Here is a 26,787-nt window from a genome sequence, read left to right as displayed (position 1 = left end):
GAAGTTGAATGATGTGGGAGAACATTGGGATTACGAGAGAGAAGTTGGAAAAAGGTGGCAAGGTTTCCACAACCACTAACGGAGTTGCGAACCCCAATATAAAGCATGTCTGTTAGTAAAGGCTTGTTTTCTAGTTTTCGTTTAGGATATTCAAGTCATGCTTTGAAAGACAAAGATCCAACTTTGTGTGTTTACCCACATGGAAAAAACCTATATAAACATATGTTTCAATATAGGTTTTGATATAGGTTTTACATATATGTGACATATATAAAATTGGTCGTTTTCCTATATTATATGTACATATATGCACACATATATGTACACATATATGTATATATATGTATATATATATATAATATAGGAAAACGGCCAATTTTATATATGTCACATATATGTAAAACCTATATCAAAACCTATATTGAAACATATATGTTTATATAGGTTTTTTCCATGTGGGACCAATTTCACGTGTTCGTGTAGCGGTGTGTTTTCTGCGTTGTGTCGTAATCAAAGACAGACTGCGAAAAATCTTGCCATCAGGTCCTCACTTTATTCTGTATAACACAAATGGCAATATATGAGGACTTGTGCAGCATACAAACAGCATGCGGCAGCAACGCACAACGCTGAGAAAGAGAGATATTAAAAGTAACTTAAGTAAAGAAAAATAATCAACGAAACATCTGAATGTACATCACAGAGGGGTTTTGGATTACAATCATACAAATATATCATGTGAATTCAGCTGTTACATGAAACATGGCCTTAATTGAATCACCGCAAAAACTTTGTGCGACCTACCGCTGTGATGTCTCATGCAGACTGGGAAGCAGCAAAGTGCGTCAACACCCCAAGTCAGCATGGCGGCAGGAAACCCCAAATATGGTCATGGCAAGTGGAATCACAAAATAATTGTCTAAATACATAACTGCTACATTCGCACATACATAAGTTCTTGCATAATTTTTTTCGTTAATTCTTAGTTTTTGCCTTGATAATAGAAAATATGAGCTAGGCATCATGTATGACAGTCAAAAATGAGATATGAGCTACAAAATGACCAGATCCTGCCATTAGCTATATAGAAGACATATCTTGTATGTATAGGGCATATATATGGATATGAAGAAGCAATACAGGAGACCTATATTTCCTGTATATGCACATATATGCACCTCAATTTTGCCTATATGTGGCATATATACACATATATGCAGTATATATACGCATATATGCAGCATATATATAGCGTATATGCAGTATATATGCGCATATATGCAGCATATATATAGCATATATGCGCATATATGCAGCATATATATAGCATATATGCAGTATATATGCGCATATATGCAGCATATATATAGCATATATGCAGTATATATGCAGCATATATGTACATATACACTGCATATAGGTTTCATATATGCGCATATATCCACATATAGGTTCTTTCCATGTGGGTATCTTGACTGCTTTTAATGCAAGTAAATGATAGTTTTACTTGGTAATCTCTATTAAGGACTTAACATAAAATCTATTAAGGATCTCAAATACCTACCTAACTACCTACATAAAGCATAAAGTAAAAGTGCCAGTCATTTGGGAATTTGCGGATTTCTCATGGTCAAAAAAGTCACAGTAATGGCAATATGTCATTAGTAAAATGAATTAAGACATGAACATGCTCTCCTGAATCATGCACAGTATATTTTATTAAGTCAGTGCTTTAAGATGATTCATTTGAAATTGAAAGGATATGTTCACCCAACAATAAAAATACTGTCATCATTTATTCACTATCCAAATGACTTTCTTCTGGAAAACGCTAATGGAAAAATGTTGAAAAATTCACTCTTTTCGTGCAATTGCAATGAAAGGGGACTGGAGTTAAGCTTCAAAAAAATGATCGTCAGTCACGGAATGAAATTTTAATCTGAATGCTGAAAAGTCAAGATTTTCTGTGAAAACGGTAGTAGCGATGTCTGATTTGTGAATTAATAGGCGTGTTTGTCTTGAAGTGGTGCTGTGCAGACCCATCGGTGTATGACCGTACCATGAGCGATTAGAGAACAGATAGCTGTGTATGCTTTTGAATTGCTCTTGTGATACTTTCATGTCATACAGATTGGTCTGCACAGTGTTGCTTCAAGTCGAACACACCTAATCGTTCATTTGAGTCAAATCTTTTGAGGCATCAGTTGATCCAGTTCATAAAACCAGGCTAAATTAATCATTCACACACATCTAACTGATCAGTTCAGCTCAATTTGGTCACAGCGGTTAAGTTAGCAGCTCCCTGAAAAGGAAGATTTTTAGTGATAAAATGTCCCAAATTTCTTGCCTTCTGTTTGACTTTTGCTGCCATTTCTGATCTCCCCCTCTTTCTCTTTCTTTCACAAACGCATCCACAGCTATGAAAATTTCTTCTTGTCCTGTTCTCTCACCCATGGCGGAGTGGAATTATGTGCCCCCCAGCACACCAGTAAACAGGCGGTCAGCAAATATCTCTTCCACCTGGTGGTGTGGGACCAGAGGTGAGCCTGACGCCAATCCACACATGCTACACAATCCCATAAATATACTCTCTTTGAGGTTTTTTGAAAACAAATGGCCTAATGTTTGAACATGTTATTATCGAAGTTTGTTTACCAAGCACTTCAGATGTTAAATTTCTTCCTTCTCTGCTTCCTGTTGCTGTTTTTGTACTCTGCCTCCTCACTGAAGAGTTTTGTTATTGTTCTGGGATAATTTAGTAGACAATTGTCATTTTCTCCATCCTAGTGAATATATTTAAGCGCATGTATGTAGGTGTATGTACTATTATAACTCCAATTGTAGGTGTGTAAAAATAAAATGTTGCATTTATATTCTTGTTCTTGGTTTGAAGAACAAACTGAGAATTTAATTTTTTTTTTTTTTCGAAAACGTACTGCCATTGGTGTTATTTAAATTATTTAATTAATAATTTATCTTTTTCAATATGTAGAGTTTGCTTCCCCGTCCAGATCAACCAGTTGCCAAGGGAGTCACAGCTGACTGTGACGCTATATGCCACCCCTCTACCGCCTCCTGGAGGTGCGGAGGAGAAGAGCAAGCAGAAACGCAGCATTGAAGCTCTGGGCTGGGTCACCATGCCCTTATTCAACTTTAGACAGTAAGCATGAATCTGTCTTCTTTTCCTTTTTTTCTTTTTTTAATTGCTGGTCAGCTTTCACATTTTTGAGCACTTTTGTCATAAATAATGGCATGTGTGCATGTTATACTGGAGGGCATGAAAACGGGCTCTTTAAGCACTAGAATTCTGTTGATACTCACCTCCTATAGCAAAACAGTTGTGGTGTTCAGAACAGGCTGACTTTTCCAAGTGTAATATGGCCTACAAACACCGCGCACATTCAAACAAGTGCTCTTTTTTTTTTTTCTTTTTCTTTTTTTTTTTTTTGAGTGTATTTCATTTCCTGAGAAATGGTGTATTGAGAAATAGATAACAGTATGCTGTTATCTCACATAATACACACAGTATGCACAGTTTTCATGGTCAAATTCAAATTACATTAAATCTACATACATAAAATCATGAAAATGTTCAAGCGTGACATTGACTTCTATCTTCAGGAACTTTGAACTGTAAAAAAATATTTACTCAACAACAGCTGGACTTACATAAGTTATTGGCATAATTTTGTAGGAAGGATCACATGTTTGCTTAAGGATTTGTTTGTGGGGTCCATAGAACATTGCTAGCAAAAATATTTACCATTGCTTGTAAGATAAACACAAGAATGTGCTTAGTAGGTCAAGTACGTATGTATTTATATACTCCATCTATGTCCGTATCCTGTTGTTGCTTGTTTTGTGCATCTATAAGCGGATGTTAGGTGTTTTCTGACCCTGCACCTTATGTTCCCTCTTCCTCAGTGTTCTGACGTGTGGGAGGAAGCTGCTGGGTCTCTGGCCTTCAACCCCCGGCAGTGGAAATGCTCGTTCCAGTACACCCAACTTCAGCCAGCCAGACAGTGTCATTCTTCAGGTTTGGCCTTTTACCATGTAATCATGTAGTTTCCTCCTTGTCCTGCTTCATAATCTTAGTTAACTCTGACTCACCCACGTTCCCTGTAAACTCACATTTACTCACAACAACACACTCCTTTTCCATACAACCCTTTTTCTTCATCTCCCCCTTTATTTTGGTTGATATAAAAGGAGGTTGCAGCATGCCAAACAGGTCCTTATCAGACCTTAAGGATGAGGCTTCCTGTTTAAAAAAAAAAAAACATCTCATTTTCATCTTTATTTCAAAGGTCATTTATGCATACATGCTCACATAAGCTGACTATTCAGGACACATGCATTGATAACATTAAGTTTTAAGGTGTTTGTAATTGTCAAGCAGTATATATTTGAAGGCATGTCTGGTTAGATTATATGTAAAGGAGTATAATGAAGGTATGTTCCTTGCTTGGCTCATAACTTTGGCAGTAATAGGGTCAGGCCAGTGTGCTAGTGGAAATGTAGGAAGGAACGGTCCCACTCCTTGCAAAATGTCCTAAAAGTAGGTCAGGTAGTTCTGCAGAGAGAGAGAGAGAGAGAGAGAGAGAAAAGATGGGTACAGAAATTTTACATGCATCTAAACAGCCCAAGGCAAAATGAAATGTTCAGGAAATAGTCTGAAATCACAAAACTAGACATTTTATTCTGATTTTGTTGTTGCAAAAGAACATCAGGAAATAATAACCAGTTACATATTACTTTGTTTAATCGGATCAGTGTGATTTGGATGTTAATTCAGTAACTGTTTTAATGACTCACCCAACCACTGAATCATTTAGAACAATTCAAATAACTCCATAGTGAATTCTTGATTTGTTCACTGATTTTGACTGTGTGTGTGTGTGTGTGTGTGTGTGTGTGTGTGTGTGTGTGTGTGTGTGTGTGTGTGTGTGTGTGTGTGTGTGTGTGTGTGTGTGTGTGTGTGTGTGTGTGTGTGTGTGTGTGTGTGTGTGTGTGTGTGTGTGTGTGTGTGTGTGTGTGTGTGTGTGTGTGTGTGTGTGTGTGTGTGTGTGTGTGTGTGTGTGTGTGTGTGTGTGTTTTTTCTGTTAATAGTTGGCTGACTTTCACATTTGGTGCATATTTGTCATTAATGATAATGGCATGTGGTACTGGAGGTTATGAAAACAGGCTCTTTAAGCAATAGAGTTCTGTTGATACTCACCTCCTACAGCAAACCAGTTGTGGTGATCTGAACAGGCTGACTTGTGCAAGTTTGACGTGGCCTACAAATACCACACACACTCAAACAAGTGCATTTTTTTTTTTTTTTTTTTTTTAAGATGTATTGTAGTTCCTGAGCAGAATTAGTGCATTGATGCTGAGTAAATGCAGAAGCGGAATGAATTTCAAGACTCATTGAACCCACATTTCATGGTCAAATGCACATGTAAATAACTTTTAAATATAGCCTAGATAAATCGAAAATTTTCATGCTTTACACTTCCATCTTCGGGAAGTTTGAACTATAAAAATAAATTATTCAACAGCTGGGCTTGCATTATTTATTGACACAGTCTAATTCTTTTAAAGGTTCACATGTTTGCTTTAGGATTTGTTTGCAGGATCCATAATTTTGGCTGTAATAGGGTTAGGCCAGTGTGCTAGTGGAAATGCAGGAATGAAGAAGGTACTATGAAACATGCATTCGATGGACACTTTACTATCCCATGAGGCCACAGGAGAGGATTTGTGAATGACAGTGAAGCAACGCAACTGACGCTGGTAGCATGATGACATGGCAAATGTAGTACATCCGCATTACATTCATACTACACAGATTCGTACTAATATAGAACATACACTTTTTTTTTTTTTTTTTTTTCTTCTTTTTTTTTTTAAGTGGTTGTGAAGTAAGTACTTGTTAAAAATAAGTACCTACTAGAGTATCTGATTTGATGCCATAGTACTTGGATTATTTCGAATAAGACATGACTGAACTTGTGGTTGAGAGCATGATTTGGATGTTAATTCAGTACCTGTTCTGAATGTTTCAGTGGTTGAGCGACTCATTAGAATGATTCAAATAACTGCATAGTGAATCCCCCCCCCCCCCCCCCACTGATTTGTAAGTGTTTTTGACCAGTCCATTCACAATAACCACCTGTTCAAAAGTTGGAAAAGTCTTTCTGTTCAAGAGTTGGATTTTTTTTTTTTTCTTAAGTCTGCATTTGATCGAAAATACAGTAAAAATGGTAATATCTTTTCTAATAGCTAATAGCTTTTCTAATTTTAATATATTTTAGAATGTAGTTTATTCATGTGATGCAAAGCTGAATTTTCAGCATTACTCCAGTCTTCAGTGTCACATGATCCTTCAGAAATCATTCTAATATGCTGATTTGATGCTCAACAAACATTATTTTTTATTAATGTTGAAAACAGTTGTGCTGCTTAATATTGTTTTATGAATAGAAAGAACAGTGTTTATTTGAAATATAAATCTTTTGTAGCATTATAAAATTCTTTCACTGTCACTTTTGGTAATTTAATGCATATTTGCAGAATAAAAATTAATTTCTTTAAAAAAAAAAAATACAAACCTCAAACTTTTGAATAATGCATAGACTGTCTTTCTACACTACTGTCATTATATTAAACATGGCGCTGTAGATTAAGCAGCGGTGCAGGAAACGATCTATTAACCGCATTCACATACTCAGACAATCATCACAAACACCTGAGATGTGTCACTCCCAGACCTCCCTGTGCACTTTGAGTCACCGCTTCCTCCATATGCATTAATATCCTCTCTTAACACATTCAGACATGACATTTCACAGCCGCACTCTGTAAACAGCACTCCCAACTGGTATTGTTCTAAAATCTGTGTGGTAAATCACATGTGCGCATAGTTTTCTCTTCACTCGGACTGGGCCTCTGTGAAATTCCCTCCCTCCGCACAGGCCTCCTACACAATCCCCGTTCTTCTTTCTGCTATCTCAGGGTGCCAAGCCAGCCCATAGTAGTGCCAATAGGGCTCTTTTGTGCCCGAATGGCATGGCTTTGTCTAAGGGCAGTGGGCTGTGCAGTTTAAACTGGGAGCGAAGCCTGGTGCTGTGCCTATTCAGTAGGTTCTGCCCCTCATTAAGGTACCGGGGTTATTCAGTGCATGTGAGGTGGCAGATTTCTCTCAGTCGGTCCCTGCAATCTGCCCGTTAAGCCGCCCCACAGCCAAGATGCATCTGGGGCTAATGACACATCTGGGGCTCGTTAAAACTGCCTAACGTGTGCTCGCTCCCCTTAGCTTCTCTCCTTGTCCTATCTGCTGCTGCTTTTCTCTCGCTCACTCCTCTGACCCCATTTTTCACATTCTTTCTATTCAATTCACACTATTCTTTGAGTGATGGTTCAAGATATTCATGCCGAACCACTTCCCATTAATTGACACTACTTTTAACAAGTAGCTCATTATTGCAAGCTTATAAATGAGTTTATAAATGAGCATAAACCAAACTGCAGTGCATGTTTAAGACAGTATAAGGAGGAAGAAACAAACCACTTGGGGTAATATTAATAGGGGAAATTGCTGGTATTATCTGTTAATTTTATTTAATATTATTGTTAATTGTTTATGTAATCGACAACTTGGTATCTTATTTTATTTTTTATTTTATTTTATTTTTCTGTTGGTTTTTGACTCCAAGGTCCCTTTTGCCAAAGATGATAATCTGGCACTTCTATTGTAATAAACTATTTATTTTTATTTAGTATTCATTTTACTGTGTTTTTTTTTTTTTTTTTTTTTTTTTTTTTTTTAGGATGTTTTATTAAGATCATTTAAATAATTAAGACTTTTGGGACTCCCCTTGAAGTTTGCCAAGTGTATTAGAATTTTAATATCGCAATATAACAATTTTTGGCTTTTTTTTTTTTTTTTTTTTTTTTTTTTTTTTTTTTTTTTGCCCAAATTTTAATAGCGATACACCTCTACTTTGATCTGATTCAAGGTAAATGCACAACATTTTGGGTATCGTTATTGACTGATTTTATTGCTTTATTTATTTTATTTATTTAATCAATCAAAATCTTGGTCCCCCTCCCCATTCAAGTAGATGTACTTGTATGCCTATAGACTTAGTCAAGTCAAAGCTGGTTTAATTTTTCACAAATGAAAATGGTACTTCTATCCCCCACAACCTCACTTTTATTTATGAACAGTAAAATGTGTTGTCTGCCCTAAACAAGTTTCTTTTCCCAAAGAGAAAATAGCAGCCCAGGGTTGCTACCAAGATGGCTGCCGAGTGAACTGACTTGCCTTATGGGGGGGGAACATTTGGTGCGAAGGTCATTAAATAGATGAAGGACTTCTGTTCATTATTGGGGGGGTGTCTGTTCTACTAATGGATGAAGTGTGATGCTGAGAGGCATATGGCAATAATGATTGGACTGATTTCAACCCAGACTGAGAGAAGTGTGAAAACAGACCCACATGTCCCTATCTTTTAAAGCTTTTTCTTTCATTGTTCTAACATAGTTTTCTTGATTTTTTTCAAATCTGTTTTTGTCACTGGGTCAGTTTTGGCAGCTGTAGTTTCATTATGTCTTTAGCTCTTTAGTGTATGTTGGATCTATGCTGTTCTAAATTTTTAGTGTTTGTGGTATTTAACTTGGCATGTTTAAGGTGAAAGCCTCAGCTGTTCATGGTGCTGTTATGGCTTTCAGCACTCCTGTTAACTGATGCCAGGCGTGACTGTGAACTTTAGCATTTGCTTTGGATCATAAACTTTCTAATTTCACTCTTGTCCCATCTTTACAACCTAAGAGCTGGAGAAAATTTTACCCGTGATAGCGGTTTGTTTTCTTTATATCCCTAACCCTTCCATGAACAACAGTATAGTTAACTATTAGGGCTGAGTGTTATCAAATATTCATGAAATACTTGCAGTGATTTTGCTGATGACATTAAGCAACATTTGTGACTATCATGATAATCTCAATATACCTTGCTGAAATGGTATCATTATAATTGACAGTTTAGACCTTTTGCCTTTTGAGTTTGATAGTAGTTTTTATAGATCCAGAAGCAAAACTGTTACAGCCCAACACATTTCTGTGAATCTGTTCACAATGACTGTTTCCATGATTCATTTTAGTAATAAATTTGTGCCACCATACAAAAATGTTCATGGTTCCTGCATATTTTTCATATAACAATGTTTGTTTTTTCTTTCTAAAAATCTAAGTAATTATATTAGTGTATTTAAAAACTTTTTTTTTTTTTTTAAGTCAATAATTAAAATGATGTTATTTTACTGTAAGTTACTCTAAGTTACTCTATTATTATTTTTTTATTTATTTATTTATTTATTTTTTAATGAATTTAAATATTTAGAATCTTATTGACCATGTTTGATGGTTCTTCTGGTTTTGTAAAAAAAAAAAAAACGTATAAATATGAAGATATACTGAATATTGCCAGAGTGCTTAAATGATATATTTTGCCCAGTCCTAACTTCCATTACACGCATTGTCTGAGGAATGCTATAAGGAGGTAGTTTTACCATTACAGTTTATTTTAGGCTAATAACTGTTACTTTTGACTGTTCTCCTGGGTGCTTTTACACCCTCCATTGTTTAAACGGTGGCTGATTTTGAAAGGAAAAAAAAAAAAAAAAAACTCTGTCTTTTCAGGTGGACTTTCCCACTTCTTCTTTCGAAGTACGCTTCAGCACCCCGGCTCCTGCAGAGTTCAGTCCCCAATACGAGTTCTCCCGCCTGGACCAGGTCAGCCAGAGGCATCTACATGATGTCTTGCACAAGAAGTCCCTTTTCTGGTGAGTTGGCTGTCTGATAATCCTAAGGCAAATGCTGCATCCTGATCTAATTATTTGTTTTACTGCATTGTGTTCCAGATTTTTCCTTGAATTGGGGAGGGAAAACAATTTTCCCTTCTCTCTCTCAGCACCCAAATGCTCTATATACCTTGTAATACTTGCATTAACTAACACTGCGTATCTCTCATTGGATTATGACAATATTGCCCCTTTCCACCAACACTTTGTTGGTATCAGAGCCAATCTGTAACCATTCTATGAATTTCCATCAATTTCTGGGCTAGGAACCTATACTAACCAAACCAAATGAATTTAACAAAAAGGGTATTAGAATCACTAATATCCTCCTGTTAGAACAACACATTTATTTGACAGACACCAAGTTAGTTACTCCAGCTTATTTAATATTTATCAAATTAAAGGTTTAGTACACCTAAAAATTGTCATTTACTCACCCTCATCTCGTTCCAAACGCATAAGACTTTCGTTCATCTTCCGAACACAAATGAAGATTTGCCCTTCCATTGACAGTCTACGCTACTACCATTTCGACTCTTCAAAAAGTTCATAAAGAGAATGTAAAACTAATCCACATGAATTGAGAGGTTTAGTCCAAACTTTCTGAAGAGACATGATCTCTTTTATATGACGAACAGATTGAATTTAGGCTTTTATTCGCATTGTGCTGGTTCTGAAAACCAAAAACATTTTTGCTGAAAGAGGACGTAAGAAAGCTTCATGGTTCCCATGATTGTCAAGTTCACGGTTCTTGAGTTTTTGCTAATTTCGTGAACCTGTGAGTTAAGTCATTTACATCGCATTTGATCATTCTAGCTCAGTCATGTAATGTTACTGCAAATAGTGGGTGTTTACTCTGTAAACTGCTTTGGTTGGTAACCACAAAAGAGAATGCAGTGGGTTGATGTACATATATAAAGGTTATGAAAACTGCATCTTCTACAGGACAAGGATGGTTTAAGTGTAGCTGCAACCACAAATAACCAACTCGTGCAAATTCAGATTCAGCTGTCATTACTCATCATTCATATTTCAGCGACATGTAGCGTGAAATCACTTTTACGCTCCCAAATGAGCATGTCTGCGTGGGAACAGAGGTTGAACAAGCTGAGTGATATGTTGAGGAGCTGATCAGACACATAAGAGAGAGGATGAAGCAGACTGCTGTAGCAGTTGGTGTCAGATGTTCCCTTGTTTCCGGGAGGGATATCACACAACATTGTCTACTTCCTTTTCTCCTTTGTGTCCCTGTTTGCCTCCCCATCTCATCCCACCTTTCAAATGTCAGTGGAAGGAATAGCGGCATTCACGCAGAGTTGGAAAGGTCGGGATGTGAGAACAGTAGTCTGATTCGGGGGAGGGGGGAGGAGAACAGGAAATGAAAACACGTGCGCACACACTGATAGTCGAAGTTTCCACAAAAATATTAAGCAGCACAACTGTTTTCAACATTGATGATAAGAAATTTTACTAAATCGATCAAATTAGCATATGATTTCTGAAGGATCATGTGACTCTGAAGACTCGAGTAATTATGCTGAAATCCAGCTTTGCTACCACTGGAATAAATGACATTTTAAAATATTAAAATGGAAAACTGTTGTTTTCAATTTTAATAATATTTCACATTATTATAGTTTTACTGTATTTTACTGCAGTTTTTACTGTATTCTGCAGCATAAATAATGCATAAAAGATGTTTTGCAGAAATGTTGAGAACTTACTGCTACAAACCTTTTGAAAGGTAGTGTATTTAATGGAATGAATTTATGAATTTATTAATGAATTTATTTATTCTGCTGAAGACAGAAGATATTATGAAGAATGTGTGTAACCAAACAATTGATGGCCCCATTGACTACCATAGTATGTTTTTCCATATTATTGGAAGTCAGTGGGGCCCATCAACTGTTTTGTTACCCGCATTCTTCAAAATATCATCTTTACTATTATATTAAATAGACAGACACACACATAATATAATATAATATAATATAATATAATATAATATAATATAATATATATATATATATATATATATATATATATATATATATATATATATATATATATATATATATATATATATATATATATATATATATATATATATATATATATATATATATATATATATATATATATATATATATGTGTGTGTCTGTTTTATTATTATGTAAAATGACTAACTTATTGTGCTTTTTTTCATGGATCAGGCCTTTGTTTTTTCTGTTCCCTTTGTTTGAATATGAGGACATATCTGGTGCTCAGCAGGGCTTGGTTCTCTACAGTACTCACTTTGTTACTGTCCGCTTTAGACAGCTGATGTGGATATCCTCCCCAGCTGGCCCTGTTCCTCCTCTCCTTTTCTCTCAGCTGTTTTTCCTCTCTTGTTTCTGTTGCTCAGTCTGTGGAGCTTTGAAACGTTTGCTGCAGTGTAAAATGTGGAGCCACTCCAGCCTGGAAATATTCAGTCATAAATTGTCTCCAGCTCTCGGATCAAAGGTTGAGAGTTTGAGCCGGGTGTAAACTCTCTGATCTGGCTTGTGTCTGCAGAGCGTTAATGTTTAAACTCTTTTCTCTTTTTCTTTTTCGTACAGTTTATCGATTCTACAAGCATTTGCTCCAATTACTTCTGCTCACTTTTGTTTTAGGGTTCTCAAATTGTTCAGTTTTTTGAGTGGCTTTTTGTAAGTGTTCAGACTTTTGAATTTCATCTCATGAACGATGAAAGGGGCAAAAAGGGGGGGAAAAAATCCCAGGAACTTAAACTACTGTTCAATAGTTTGGGTTCAGTAAGACATCTAAAATGTTTTAAATGTTTTTACAGTATTTTTGATCAAATAAATGCAGCCTTGGTGAGCATAAGAGACTTCTAAACAGTGAAATTGTGAACTATTATCACAAAAAAAAAAAAAAAAAATCTAGTCACTCTAGTTTTCAGTGACGCATGATCCTTCAGATATCATTCTAATATGCTGCTTTGGTGCTCAAGAAACATTTCTTATTATTTTTATTATTATCATCAGTGTTGAAAACAGTATTCTGCTTAATATTTTTGTGGAAACTTTTTTTTGTTTCAGGATTCTTTGAATGGATTAACCAGCATTTATTTGAAATAGAAATATTTAGTAACAATTTCAGTTCAGTTGAATGCATCTTTGTGTATTTAAAATTAATATAAAAAAAATTGAATGGTAGTGAACTTTGAAGGAGTGAATTGGGAGCAAAATATTATAGAATCTTGTAGGTGTGCTCTCAGTAAACAACCGCCAAGAACACCCTAGCAACTGCATAGTAATGTGCTAGAAAACATTCAGAAAACACCCTGGAAACCACTCACAACAACCTCATAATGGAATGTCTGAAATGGACAAGCACAACTAACAATTTCTTTAGAAACTTTGCAAATCTAGATGTCTGTCTTGTTGCCCAATGTTTTTTGTTCCAGCGGGAACATGGTTTATTAAATTTAGCATTAGTTCATGCCCATTAGGTTGTCCTTTTCTTTATCGATTTGATTTGCAGAAGGGCCTCGGGGCTGCTTTGGGCAACTGCAGCCAGGAATCAATACTCCTCAAGCCTCTTGTGAATTGTGGGATGTGTAGTCATCTAATGACAGTCATGCTTGCATGTTGAAGAGCGTGGGTGTGACCGTATAAAGCATTCACAACCCTTCCCCCAGTATATTGAGCTGTCTGATGACTCTGTATGGTTACGGCCCAGCAGGCGCAGAGGTAATTTGATCCGGGGGTCCTGCCCTACGGCTGTCATCCCTTGAGGGAGAAGCCACTCCCCAACATGAATTCATAAGCCAGCAGAAAAACACAGTAGCTAAACATTGCCACTAACGTATGTTTAACAAATGACATCAACAAGGGATGAGATAAGCGGCATGAAGGACCTCGACACATCATTATAGAAGTGTTTTTAAGCATGGATGGTGTGTTGATCATTATTTGTACAGGCTATAGCTAGTAATCAGTCATCTATGTATTTTAATATTATTCATGAAAATACAGTACTGTTTACCTTGGACTAGAGTCTTTTGGAGTGTTTACCTCCAGACTTAGAGCTCAGGGTTTGGTATATCAGTATAGAAGAAGATATGCAGCATAAATTACCTAGAGATTTGGTATGGTTATTTTCTTTTACTGCAGTGAAAGCCCACGCACAGACACCTTCCTGGAGATGCTTTACTCTTAATTGCTGTGTTAGCAGCATCTTAAGTTTGTCAAGATAGGAAGATTGCACACATTTAAACTTTTTATCAGATTGGCTAATCATATTTTTTTTTGACTGATAGCGTGTAGATGACTGGTTGCAAACCTTTTTTGGGTGCTTTTTGTACGTGTTTGCACTTTTTGCCCTTTTCGTCATTTCATGAGATGAAAATCAAAAGGCAAAAAAAATCCCTCAGTTAAACTACCATTCAAATGTTTGGGGTTGGTAAGAATTTTTAAAATGTGTTTTTGAAAGTCTCTGCATTTATTTGCTCACTTTTTAAACTATCCGATTGGGTTATTGTGTTTTTGGACAATGATAGCGTGTATGATGACAGGATGCAAACCTTTTTGAGGTGAGGTGTTGATGACAGGTTGCAAACTATGGTTGCTTGTTTGGAAAACATGAAATTCTTCCAGCATATCAGTTAGACACCCGAGAGCTCAAGCATACTGCAAAAATAACAATATGTCTTCCTTTCCAGTATGATTGGAGGAAAAAAAAGATGGATGGGATGGGATGGGATGGGATGCATTCATGGATGGATGGATGGATTGGATGGATTGGATGGATGGATGGATGGATTGGATGGATGGATGGAGGATGGAGGATGGATGATGGATTGGATGGATGGATGATGGATTGGATGGATGGATGATGGATTGGATGGATGATGGATGATGGATTGGATGGATGGATGATGGATTGGATGGATGATGGATGATGGATTGGATGCATGCATGGATGGATGGATGGATGATGGATTGGCTGCATGGATGGATGATGGATTGGATGCATGCATCCATCCATTCCATCGATGGATGGGTGGATGGGATGGGTGGGATGGGATGCGTTCATGGATGGATGGATGGATAGATGGATGGGATGGATTCATGGATGGGATGTATTCATGGATGGGATGTATTCATGGATGGGATGGATGGATGGATGCATGGATTGGATGGAGGGATGGATGGAGGGATGGATGGAGGGATGGATGGAGGGATGGATGGAGGGATGGATGGAGGGATGGATGGAGGGATGGATGGAGGGATGGATGGAGGGATGGATGTATTCATGGATGGGATGTATTCATGGATGGGATGTATTCATGGATTAATGGATGAGCTGGATGGAATGGATGGATGGATGATGGATTGGATGCATGGATGGATGATGGATTGGATGCATGGATGGATGATGGATTGGATGCATGGATGGATGCATGGATGGATGATGGATTGGATTGGATTGGATGCATGGATGATGGATTGGATGCATGCATGGATGATGGATTGGATGCATGCATGGATGATGGATTGGATGCATGCATGGATGATGGATTGGATGCATGCATGGATGATGGATTGGATGCATGCATGGATGATGGATTGGATGCATGCATGGATGATGGATTGGATGCATGGATTGCATGGATGGATGGATGGATGGATGGATGCATGGATTGGATGCATGCATGGATGGATTGGATGCGTTCATGGGATGGAAGGATAGATTGGATGCGTTCATGGATTGGATGGGATGGATGATGGATTGGATGCATGCATTGCATGGATGATGGATTGGATGCATGGATTGCATGGAGGATGGATTGGATGCATGGATTGCATGGAGGATGGATTGGATGCATGGATTGCATGGATAGATGGATTGGATGCATGGATTGGATGGATGGATGCATGGATTGGATGCATGCATGGATGGATGGATTGGATGCGTTCATGGGATGGAAGGATAGATTGGATGCGTTCATGGATTGGATGGATGGATGGATGGATGGATGGATGGATGGATGGATGGATTGGATGCATGGATGGATTGGATGCATGGATGGATGATGGATGATGGATGATGGATTGGATGCATGGATGGATGATGGATGATGGATTGGATGCATGGATTGCATGGAGGATGGATGGATGGATGGATGAAGGATTGGATGCATGCATGGATGGATTGGATGCGTTCATGGGATGGAAGGATAGATTGGATGCGTTCATGGATTGGATGGGATGGATGATGGATTGGATGCATGGATTGTATGGAGGATGGATTGGATGCATGGATAGATGGATTGGATGCATGGATTGGATGGATGCATGGATTGGATGCATGCATGGATGGATGGATGGATTGGATGCGTTCATGGGATGGAAGGATAGATTGGATGGAAGGGATGGATGGATGGATGCATGGATGGATGATGGATTGGATGCATGGATGGATGATGGATGATGGATTGGATGCATGGATTGCATGGATGATGGATTGGATGCATGGATTGCATGGAGGATGGATTGGATGCATGGATTGCATGGAGGATGGATTGGATGCATGGATTGCATGGAGGATGGATTGGATGCATGGATTGCATGGAGGATGGATTGGATGCATGGATTGCATGGATGCATGGATTGGATGTATGCATGGATTGATGGATTGGATGCGTTCATGGGATGGATGGATGGATGGATGGATTGGATGGATGGATGAAGGATTGGATGGATGATAGATTGGATGCATGCATGGATGATGGATTGGATGCATGGATTGCATGGATGATGGATTGGATGCATTCATGGGATGGATGATGGATTGGATGCATGCATGGATGATGGATTGGATGCATGGATTGCATGGATGATGGATTGGATGCATTCATGGATTGGATGGATGATTGGATGCATTCATGGATGGATTGGATTGATGGATTGGATGCATGGATGGATGATGGATTGGATGCATGGATGGATGATGGATTGAATGGATGGATGCATTGGATGGATGGATGGATTGCATGGAGAGATGGAATGAATGGATTGGATTGGATGGATGGATGGATGGATGGATGGATGGATGGATGGATGGATGGATGGATGGATGGATGGATGGATGGATGGATGGATGGATGGATGGATGGATGGATTCATGGATGGATGGATGGATGGATGGATGGATGGATGGATGGATGGATGGATGGATGGATGGATGGATGGATGGATGGATGGATGAGTACTGTGCAAATTTGTTTACTGTTTGTGCTAACATGGAATAAAACAAAAAAACCTCTTTTAATGAGGTTTTCATAAAAAAATAAAAAAAAAAGAATTATATATCTTATTGGTCCTTTTATCTAGGTTGACTCAAGAGGATCGTCGTCTGTTGTGGGAGAAGCGTTATTTCTGCCACGCGGAAGCCAGTCGTCTGCCGCTGGTCCTGGCCAGCGCACCCAGCTGGGAGTGGGCATGTCTGCCTGACATCTATGCTTTGCTCCGCCAGTGGGAATGCATGAACCACCTGGACGCCCTAGGCCTGCTGAATGCCACGTGAGTGTTATGGTAACCATGGCAACAGCTTGCTCTGTTTAGCTGGAGGCTAAGCAGAGCTTGACTGTCCTTCAATGGCTGGCAGTCGGGCTGATTTGAGTAGACCATGAAGAACGGACCTTTAGATTTGTCCAGAAGAGCACATGTGGAGCACAGATATCTCTTGACATTTACTGACATGATTTAAAAGCTTTTATTAGTGTTAAAAAATCTAATCAGCCACTAGGTTTGATTGTCCAGCTTTGTCCTAATTGGTTGGTAGACAAACTGATCAACCACCTAAACTAGTTTGGTCTGAATTATGACTAATACTGTATATATTATTTTATAATATATGCCAGCCATTTATAGTCATTATCCAGTTTATATTGTCCATATTAATAAATAGTTTATAGTGCTTTATAGTACAGTTTATTGCACCATAAAAGTAGATTTTCATTTTTGGATTAACGTCCCCTTTTAAACCAGGTTTCCAGATCAGGAGTGTAGGCGGACGGCGGTACAGTGGATGGACTCCATCTCTGATCCTGAGCTTTTGGACTTCCTTCCTCAGTTAGTGCAGGTAACAAAGGCCTTGTATCTCACTTCCTCCGTTCATGCTGGCACTATATTCCCTTCTTTCCCATTGACCTTGATCTGTTTCCTACCTGTCTTTTATTTTTTTTTACCTTCCGTCCTTTTTGTTCTCACCCTCTGATTTCTCCCTCCCATTCCAACAAATCCCCCTCTAACACTTTCTCTTTGTGCAGGCGCTGAAGTACGAGTGTTATCTGGACAGTCACCTGGTGCGTTTTCTGCTGAGGAGGGCCATCGGGGATGTGCGCATAGCTCACTACCTCTTCTGGTGTGTCCTCTACTCTCAGATTATACTTAAAAATCCAGTGTGCATATATTATAGAGCACACATGCTGAGAAATTGGGTCATGCTGCCTCATACTTTCACATTCAGTATTAAACTGATGTACTCATGTGATGAGATTTGAATCTTCAACTTCAGCACACTGTCATGCTTGATCATTTGTATACACAAAGTCATGCACTGCACATGTAGATTTGCACTGTGTTATGCTGTTAGTACAAGTATAGAATCAGCTAACAGCTCCACCTGCTGTACAGATGTAATTTTGTCTGGCCTTTAAGTATACGGTTACATTATACCCCTAAAATTAAAAGGAAAATTAAATAACATTTTATTACAAATTTTATTTTTTTACTTTTTTTTTTTATTTTATTTTTTTTCATGAAGAAAATAAAGAAATTTGGACTGTGACATTCTTTTCAGAACAATTAAGCTAAGCTTACCCTACAAGTTCTTATTGCTATAAAGCAACATTCTAATTCTCATATTTTATAAAATATTTATACACTAGCGTTTGTTGCACTGCCTTTTTAATTTAAAAAAATATATATTTTTAATTGAAATGTGACCTGGAAATTTCTTGACTGGTTTCATGAGATTCACAAAGTTGTGCTCACATCTAAACTGTTTCAATAGACAGGTAGTCTAATGTAAAATGACATCAAAAGGAAATGAATTGCTCTAAGGGTGTTAGATCATCGTTTAAAATATACTACTTTTCCTTTATCTCTCTCTTTGTAGGTTGCTGAAAGATACCCTTCAGGACTCTCAGTTTAGCGTGAGGTATCAGTATCTTCTAGCGGCTCTTCTCTGCTGCTCTGGTCGAGGTTTGAGGGAAGAGTTTGATCGGCAAGGCTGGCTGGTCAACATTCTGGCTAAACTAGCCCAGCGGGTCAGAGACGCCTCACCTTCATCCAGACAGGTCAGCTTCACTGTTCCTCATTTAGACCTGGTAGTAATATCTGTTTCATAAATGTCCGATCAGTGCCTAGTTTTTTTTTTTTTTAATGAGAACAATTATGACCTACGAAAATAATTTGCTAAAAAGGGCTGGCTTCTAAATTTCCCATTTAGTTGATGGCTGCAAGTGCTCTTACTATTTTTAGCTTTAAAGAACAGGCCTGTGCCAAAGACTGTTTGTTCATCCCTAAAGGGCATTTTAATGTTCTCCAGACCGTCTGGTCAGCATGTTAATCATGGTTTGTCTGGTTTTCAGGCTATTCTCCGTGAGGGGCTAGACGAGGTCAAACAGTTCTTCTGTATGAATAGCAGTTGCCGACTTCCACTGAACCCAGGCCTGCTTGTCAAGGGCATCAACATACAGGTAATTACAGAATGTGATTTTTATATCAAGCATTTTGAGGTTATGTGTTTTGATTGTAATGTCTTGACAAGAACAATACAATCTTTTATTCTCTCTTCATGTAGTCTTGCTCCTACTTCAACTCTAATGCAGTGCCCCTCAAGCTCTCATTCCAGAACCAGGATCCTCTGGGTGACAACATTAACGTCATCTTTAAGGTACCGCCTTCCCATATCTGTGTGCATTACGGATCAGCGGTTCTGTATTGAAACACTTTTTCAGATGTTGTCTTGGTCGTTTATGGTTTTGTTCTCTCACTCAGGCTGGAGATGACCTGCGGCAGGACATGCTAACGCTGCAGATCATTCGGATCATGAATAAGATCTGGATCCAGGAGGGACTTGACATGAGGATGGTCATCTTCCGCTGCTTCTCTACAGGACGGGGCAGAGGTAAAGACCCATCCTCCAAGTCAAGACTTCTATTTATGACCTCATTTTTTACTATGGAAACAGAAACACACTATACATTTTGTGAATGACCCTATGCCAAATACTAAATCAATTAATTGTTGGTAAAATAAAAACAAATGAAATGATTCATATGAAACATAAAAGTGATAAGCTTTTAAATAATTGGCATATATTTTAGATTCTAGGGCTCTCTACTGTCTGTCACAGTAGATTTTGTTGATTCAATGTGTTTTTTTGTTTTGTTTTTTTCCCCCTCAAAATTATATATAATATAATATAATATAATATAATATAATATATATATAATATAATATATATATATAAACAACATCAGGTGCAAATTTATATAACTATAATTTTATTTGTAATTTATTATTTATAATTTTTTTTTTTTTTTTTTTTTTTTTTTTTTTAGTATTTTAATAATAAAGTTATATTTACTTTTTTTTTTTCCTTAAAGAAAACTGGGGCATGTTTTATATTTTTGAAATGTTCCATTTTTTTATATAAAATGTAAAAATATATATATATAATAAAAAATTTAACATTTTTGTCATCTTTGTGACACGTTTTGCCCCAAACCCTTGATACCACTCTATACAGTCTAAAAAATGCTGGGTTAAATATGGACAAACCCATGGATTGGGTTGTTTTCACCCAGCCATTTTTTTTTTTTTTTCAACCAATTTTGGATTTATTTTTTTAGCCAGCAATATAGCAATATAGAAAATGGCATGTTTTTGCTCATTACCAAATGGGGGCAAATTTGTGGGGTATTTTAAGCTGAAACTTGACCAGAGACTTATATTACATCTTGTGAAAGAGGGCATAATAGGTGCCCTTTAACCCAACCTGCTGGGTTTGTCCATATTTAACCCAACTTGGGTTGTTTTTAACCCAGCATTTTTTTAGAGTGTAGACTTTGTCTAAACAGTGTAGTGAGGATGTGCATGGGAGTCATTTCATAACTCCTATTTGCCCTTGTGTAGGCATGGTAGAGATGATTCCCAGTGCAGAAACCCTGAGGAAGATCCAGGTTGAGCATGGAGTAACTGGTTCCTTTAAGGACCGGACTTTGGCAGACTGGCTGCAGAAACACAACCCGACTGAGGATGAATATGAAAAGGTACTGTATAGTGTTTTCATACTACATTTAAGACTAATTTGCTAAACCAGAAGTTATGTGCAAACTGTTTTGCAGTGAAATGTCAATCCATAGCTCCTTTAGTTGCACTGGGTTGCATCATGTTTCTTATTTTGCATGTCCTAATAATATGTAAATTTATTTAGAGATTTGGTGTTTCAAGCCCTTGGTGTCTCAAAGTGGTTAGTTAACTAATTGTTGATTTTGTTGCTTTTTCACAGGCGGTGGAAAACTTCATTTATTCGTGTGCTGGTTGTTGTGTGGCCACATACATTCTAGGCATCTGTGACCGCCACAATGACAACATCATGCTAAAGACCAGTGGTCACATGTTCCACATTGACTTCGGCAAGTTTCTGGGTCATGCACAGATGTTTGGCAACATTAAACGGTAGGAACATAAAAAAATAAAATAAAAAAAAAACATGGGAAAAAAAAAAAAAAAAAAAAAAAAAAAAAGAGTTCCTCTGCTCCACATTTTGATCACTGCAACTGATGTCTTTGTTGTCTCTAACTATGAGAGTTACAACAGCCTCTTTCATATTGCTTCTTCACAAAGGAACTAAAAGTAATAAGCCACAAGAAGTGAATTTAGAGCAGCTAAGGGGCATTGTTAGGCACAACCCAGAGTGGAGGTCACAGGTGTGTGTTTGTAGAGTAATTTACAATGGCTTAGAATGCAGCTCAACAAATCCAGAATCAAGGACCGGAACTATCCATTTCATAAGAATGTTTTTGAGCTAAACCAGATCTGGGCTGTTGTTAGTAAATGTTATCACAGATTGTAATCTGCCTGTTTTGTTTTTTTATACAGCGACCGGGCTCCTTTTGTGTTTACGTCTGACATGGCGTACGTCATCAATGGTGGTGACAAGCCATCCAGCCGTTTCCATGACTTTGTGGACTTGTGTTGTGAGGCCTACAATCTCATTAGGAAACACGCACATCTGTTTCTTAATCTGCTTGGCCTGGTGAGTTTGCAGATTTTGTTTTAGATGGAGTTTAAGTAATGTTCTCTGGCTTGCTTTATCGTTTACCTGTTATTTGAATGCTTATTTGAATGCATTGATTTCTTGTGGTCTAACAACGAAATACTATTAGTAATCCCTGTGAGTTTGTGTGCAGATGCTGTCCAGTGGGATACCAGAGCTGTCTGATGTAGATGATCTGAAATATGTCTATGATGCTCTGAGACCACATGAAACCGAAGCAAATGCCACCATGCACTTCACCAGGTGAGAACTTGGAGGTTTTTGTTCCTTTTGCACTAAAAATCCATAATTCGAATGAAAAAAATTGTGGTACCCTTGATGCCAGTAAGAAATCAACCAATCAAGCACTCAGAACACCCTAGCAATTGTCTAACAACAAAGGCAACACACTCTAGCCACTGAGAACATTTTAGAAAGTCTTGGTGTCAATTAGTGGAACAAGGACTAATACTGAGTGTCGGACTCTCTCTACAGAAAACTTGCAAACTATTGCCATCGAATCCATTTGTCTTCTAGCCTTCATCCTAATCTTGTCCCCTTTTCTAGGCTGATTGAGTCAAGCCTTGGCAGTGTGGCTACCAAACTCAACTTCTTCATCCATAACCTGGCCCAAATGAAGTTTGCATCCTCTGAGGAGCGTCCCGTTCTATCATTTGCGCCACGCGTCTACACTCTAAAGAGTGACGGTGTCATTCGCAGCCTGTTTGTTTGCAGACACATCAAAACCTTTACTCCAAGCAAAGGCTATGTAAGTCTACTGCATTTAAATTTAGCCCAAAATTATATATAATTTATACAGATCTTAATATGTATGCCTTCATGCAGTCCTATGTTGTAAAAGTGGAGCGGGAAGGTCAACCGGGGTCAACAACTTTAGTCCAGAGGACCTTCGAGGAGTTCCATGAACTTCACAGTAAACTGCAGCTCATCTTCCCTTCCTCAAAACTACCCAGGTACAATACTTAAACCTGACAGAAATGTGAATTATATGAAATCAAAAGCTCACTAAATGCACCATACAACTTGACCTTAAATTATTTGGAAAACTACTGACTGTAGTGGAAACTAATGCAGGTTTCTGTTATCAGTGGATATGTTTAGCCTGAAATCAATGATAAGTTATGAAACCAAATGAAAGCTGGTCATTGTAAATTTTTTTTTTTTTTTTTTTTTTTTTTTTTTTTCTCAGTACTGCTAGTATCAATGTATTAAGCAATGTAATGTTAAACCAGCCGGTCATTATCAGCCCCTCAGAGTGGTGTACAGGACACTGATCACCCCTTCGGGATGTATTTTGTGGTAACATGTAGACATGTAGCAGTGCTCTTCATTTAATTTCACACCCCTCACAATGTAATGTTCCCACAGCTTCCCCAGCCGCTTTGTGATTGGTCGGTCTCGAGGGGAGGCCCTAGCAGACCGAAGGAAAGAGGAGCTAAATGGATATGTTTGGCATTTGATCCATGCTGCTCAAGAGGTGGCACAGGTAACCTTTGACCCACTTTCATCATTGTCTTTATACTTTAGAACTCTTCATCTTATAATCCATGTACACTACGATTTGGGGGTTGGTACATTTAATAAAAAAAGCCGTTTTTGAGAGAAGTCTCTTATGCTCACCAAGGCTGCATTTATTTGATTAAAAATACAGCAAAAACACTAATGTTGTGAAATATTACAATTTAAAGTATCTTTAAATTATTTTTATATATCTATTTTAATAAAATGCCATTTATTCATGTGATGCAAAGCTGAATTTTCAGCATCATTACTCCAGTCGTCAGTGTCACATGATACTTCAGAAATCATTCTAATATGAAGATTTGATGCTCGAAAAACATTTCTTTGTTTAAAAATTGTTTAATTTTCCAGGATTCTTTGAATATACTTTATTTTTTAACTTAAAATTATTTAAAATATAAATCTTATGTAACATTTTAAAAATGCCTTCATTCACTTTTGATATGTTGAATTCATCTTTGCCAAATCTTACTGATTCCAAACTTTAAAACAGCAGTGCAATTGAAAATGAAAGTGAACTTTAATCATTACATTCACCACCATTATTTTATTTCCTGAATAACAATAATAGTGTATAGAAATGTGGGCAGCTTTCAGTAATTAATGTAAGAGGTTTCAGTTTGACTGGCATGTTTTTGGAAACCAGCCATGTTCTGTGAAAACCACACATTGTCTGTAAACACTCAACCCACAGGCCTATTGAGGCAAGACGGGCACTGCCAGACCGTGCACTCTTTCACTTTCCATATGTTGTGCTGTACTTTATGGTGCATCTCAAGAATGCAACCAGATCGCATGGCATTCATATTTGTTGCTGTGACTGTATACCTGCTTCGGAGTTATTTGCAGTCAGTAGTAATGTAACCCTCTCTTCTTTCAGTGTGATCTGATCTACACCTTCTTTCACCCTCTACCAAGAGACGAGCGGGCAGGAAGTGTAGGGACTGTTGTTAATGCACTCCATAATAAACCAGCAGGTATATTTATTTGCCCATTTTGTCTTATACACTCACACATACACTTCTTATGAATCACTCTTACGCGTGCTTTTGTATATGATGGATTCAAAGTTCATGCAGTTCAGCCTGCCGTCACAGCAGATCATCATGAGTTAGTGTAAAGTGTCTGTTGGTCAGCTGCAGGTCATGTGATTGTGACTAAGTAACACACCCAGTGCTTATTCAGAGTCTTATCTTTTAACTACTAGTGTAATGTGCTTGCAGTCACAAAACTTTAGGCCAATGCACTCTGACACAAGGGATTCCGAGTGGGGTCCGAGAAATGTAGTGTAAATTTAACTTTCTACAGACTTAGGAGATTATTTTATCATTTGCGGGTCTATGGCATCAAACCAGGCATTTGTATTTCTCTGTGGGGACGGCGACCAAAATAAAATCTGACCCCCCCCCCGGCCCCCCTTCTGGTGCCGGGCCTGCATCAAACATTTTGTACACGCTTCCATAGATCAAACCCTAAGAGATTATCACAACTAGTTAAATATTAAAAGAGTCATCATGAGTAAAAGCTGTTCTGTGGAAGCCATAACATCTGGTGGGTCACCTTATCTGATTTGTGTTAAAAGTCTCTACTCAACAGGTTCCAGTCCTGTCAGTCTGAGCTCTGGAAATCCAATTAGTTTATTTACTTAATCCACCTTAAGTGTACCTTGCAAGCCAGATGCGTACACATACACCTTTCCACACTAAATCCAGTTCCTCTTCCTTTCCAGATGCGTCCTGGGCTCCTTTGTCCGGTACAGTGGCAGGTGAAGTGAAGCTCTCGATTCTGTACAAGAGTGACAAGCTTTTCATTATGGTGATGCACATCAGAGGCTTGGTGAGTGTCTGCCTTTAATCATATGCACATAATGCACATAAAAATGTTGAGTTGTTATTCACCAATGCGTTATGGACCTTTCTTCAGCAACCCTTGCAGGAGGGAACAGATCCTGATCCGTACGTCAAATTGTACCTCCTCCCAGACCCTCAGAAAACTAGCAAAAGGAAAACCAAGGCAGCCCGGCGAACATGCAACCCCACTTACAATGAAATGGTGAGAAAACGTCACTTAAATAATACTATAGGAGGGTTCCGAATGTAAATGTAAACTTAAATGTGAAATATTTCACATGGTGTTTCTTGTATTGTCACATTCATTTAGGAATTACATGAATCATAAATTATAAAAAGCCGTTTTCTATCATAAAAGAGTTGCCAAATATTAAATGTTTTGCTATAATTTTTTTTTTTTTTTTATATAAATGGATATAAATTCTAATTTTATTTTGACAAAAAAATTACACATCCTGCCCAATGTGCCCAACTTCAAACGTGCAAATTGAATGCTATGAAAACATACAGTGCTTAATCTATTAGACTATCTATTAGAATAAAGAGAGAACACAAATATTTTAAGATTCTATCAAAAAACCTGTTTAAAGCTAAAAATGGCCATTTATTAGGAAAATTACAAACTAAAACAACTAAATAGTTTCTAAATAATATTTACACATTAAGTTTTTGTTCTTATTGACTGTAGTTTGGCATCTGAAAACAACAACTATGAAGTGTTTTACTTTTTCCTGCCTTTCTTGTAAAACAGTAAAATCAAAATCATGAATAACAACAATAAATATATTGTAGCTTTAGAAATACTGCAGTGATTAAAGAGCTTACACAGTCTGGTGGATTAACCATTACAGAAACATGAAAAATGAGTTTAGCACCAATACTGCCCTGACCTGTGGCACAAACCATACATTGGGTGTCAGATGTCTAATAACTTTAGCACTGTATATAGTGAATATACACTGTAAAAAAAAAAAAAAAAAAAAAAAAAAAAATCCCAGTAAAATTTACGGTAAAAAACCGGCAGCTGTGGTTGCCAGAACTTTACCGTAAAAAATACAGTAGCAACATAAAAAAAAATCTGTTAAATTTACGGTAAAATAACGTATTTCATTAACTGATATAATGTTAATTTACCAACCTAATGAAGTACTAATATCTGTTTTGTACCTTTATAATACACTGACAGTCACCAAACACAGTGGTGATAAGAGTCACATGATGAATCA

General features: G+C 37.5%; 1 protein-coding gene across 2 annotated transcripts in view; it reads left to right on the top strand.

Moving 5' to 3' along the window:
• Positions 1–26,787, top strand: part of pik3c2b (phosphatidylinositol-4-phosphate 3-kinase, catalytic subunit type 2 beta) — a 54,002-nt gene that overhangs the window by 23,545 nt on the left and 3,670 nt on the right. For both annotated transcript variants that reach the window (XM_048173147.1, XM_048173148.1), the window contains exons 12-32: positions 2,418–2,540; positions 2,993–3,160; positions 3,925–4,036; positions 9,688–9,830; positions 17,231–17,419; positions 17,888–17,981; positions 18,169–18,263; positions 19,020–19,200; positions 19,495–19,602; positions 19,707–19,799; positions 19,904–20,033; positions 21,044–21,180; positions 21,420–21,589; positions 22,013–22,169; positions 22,324–22,433; positions 22,737–22,938; positions 23,016–23,143; positions 23,559–23,676; positions 24,592–24,688; positions 25,441–25,547; positions 25,635–25,763. In XM_048173147.1, the coding sequence (XP_048029104.1) occupies positions 2,418–2,540; positions 2,993–3,160; positions 3,925–4,036; positions 9,688–9,830; positions 17,231–17,419; positions 17,888–17,981; positions 18,169–18,263; positions 19,020–19,200; positions 19,495–19,602; positions 19,707–19,799; positions 19,904–20,033; positions 21,044–21,180; positions 21,420–21,589; positions 22,013–22,169; positions 22,324–22,433; positions 22,737–22,938; positions 23,016–23,143; positions 23,559–23,676; positions 24,592–24,688; positions 25,441–25,547; positions 25,635–25,763 (2,791 nt within the window). The remainder of the gene's footprint in view (positions 1–2,417; positions 2,541–2,992; positions 3,161–3,924; positions 4,037–9,687; positions 9,831–17,230; positions 17,420–17,887; positions 17,982–18,168; positions 18,264–19,019; positions 19,201–19,494; positions 19,603–19,706; positions 19,800–19,903; positions 20,034–21,043; positions 21,181–21,419; positions 21,590–22,012; positions 22,170–22,323; positions 22,434–22,736; positions 22,939–23,015; positions 23,144–23,558; positions 23,677–24,591; positions 24,689–25,440; positions 25,548–25,634; positions 25,764–26,787) is intronic.

The sequence above is a fragment of the Megalobrama amblycephala genome, linkage group LG21 (genome assembly GCF_018812025.1).
Source record: "Megalobrama amblycephala isolate DHTTF-2021 linkage group LG21, ASM1881202v1, whole genome shotgun sequence".
Taxonomy (NCBI): domain Eukaryota; kingdom Metazoa; phylum Chordata; class Actinopteri; order Cypriniformes; family Xenocyprididae; genus Megalobrama; species Megalobrama amblycephala.
This window is presented reverse-complemented; position numbering and strand designations above follow the sequence as displayed.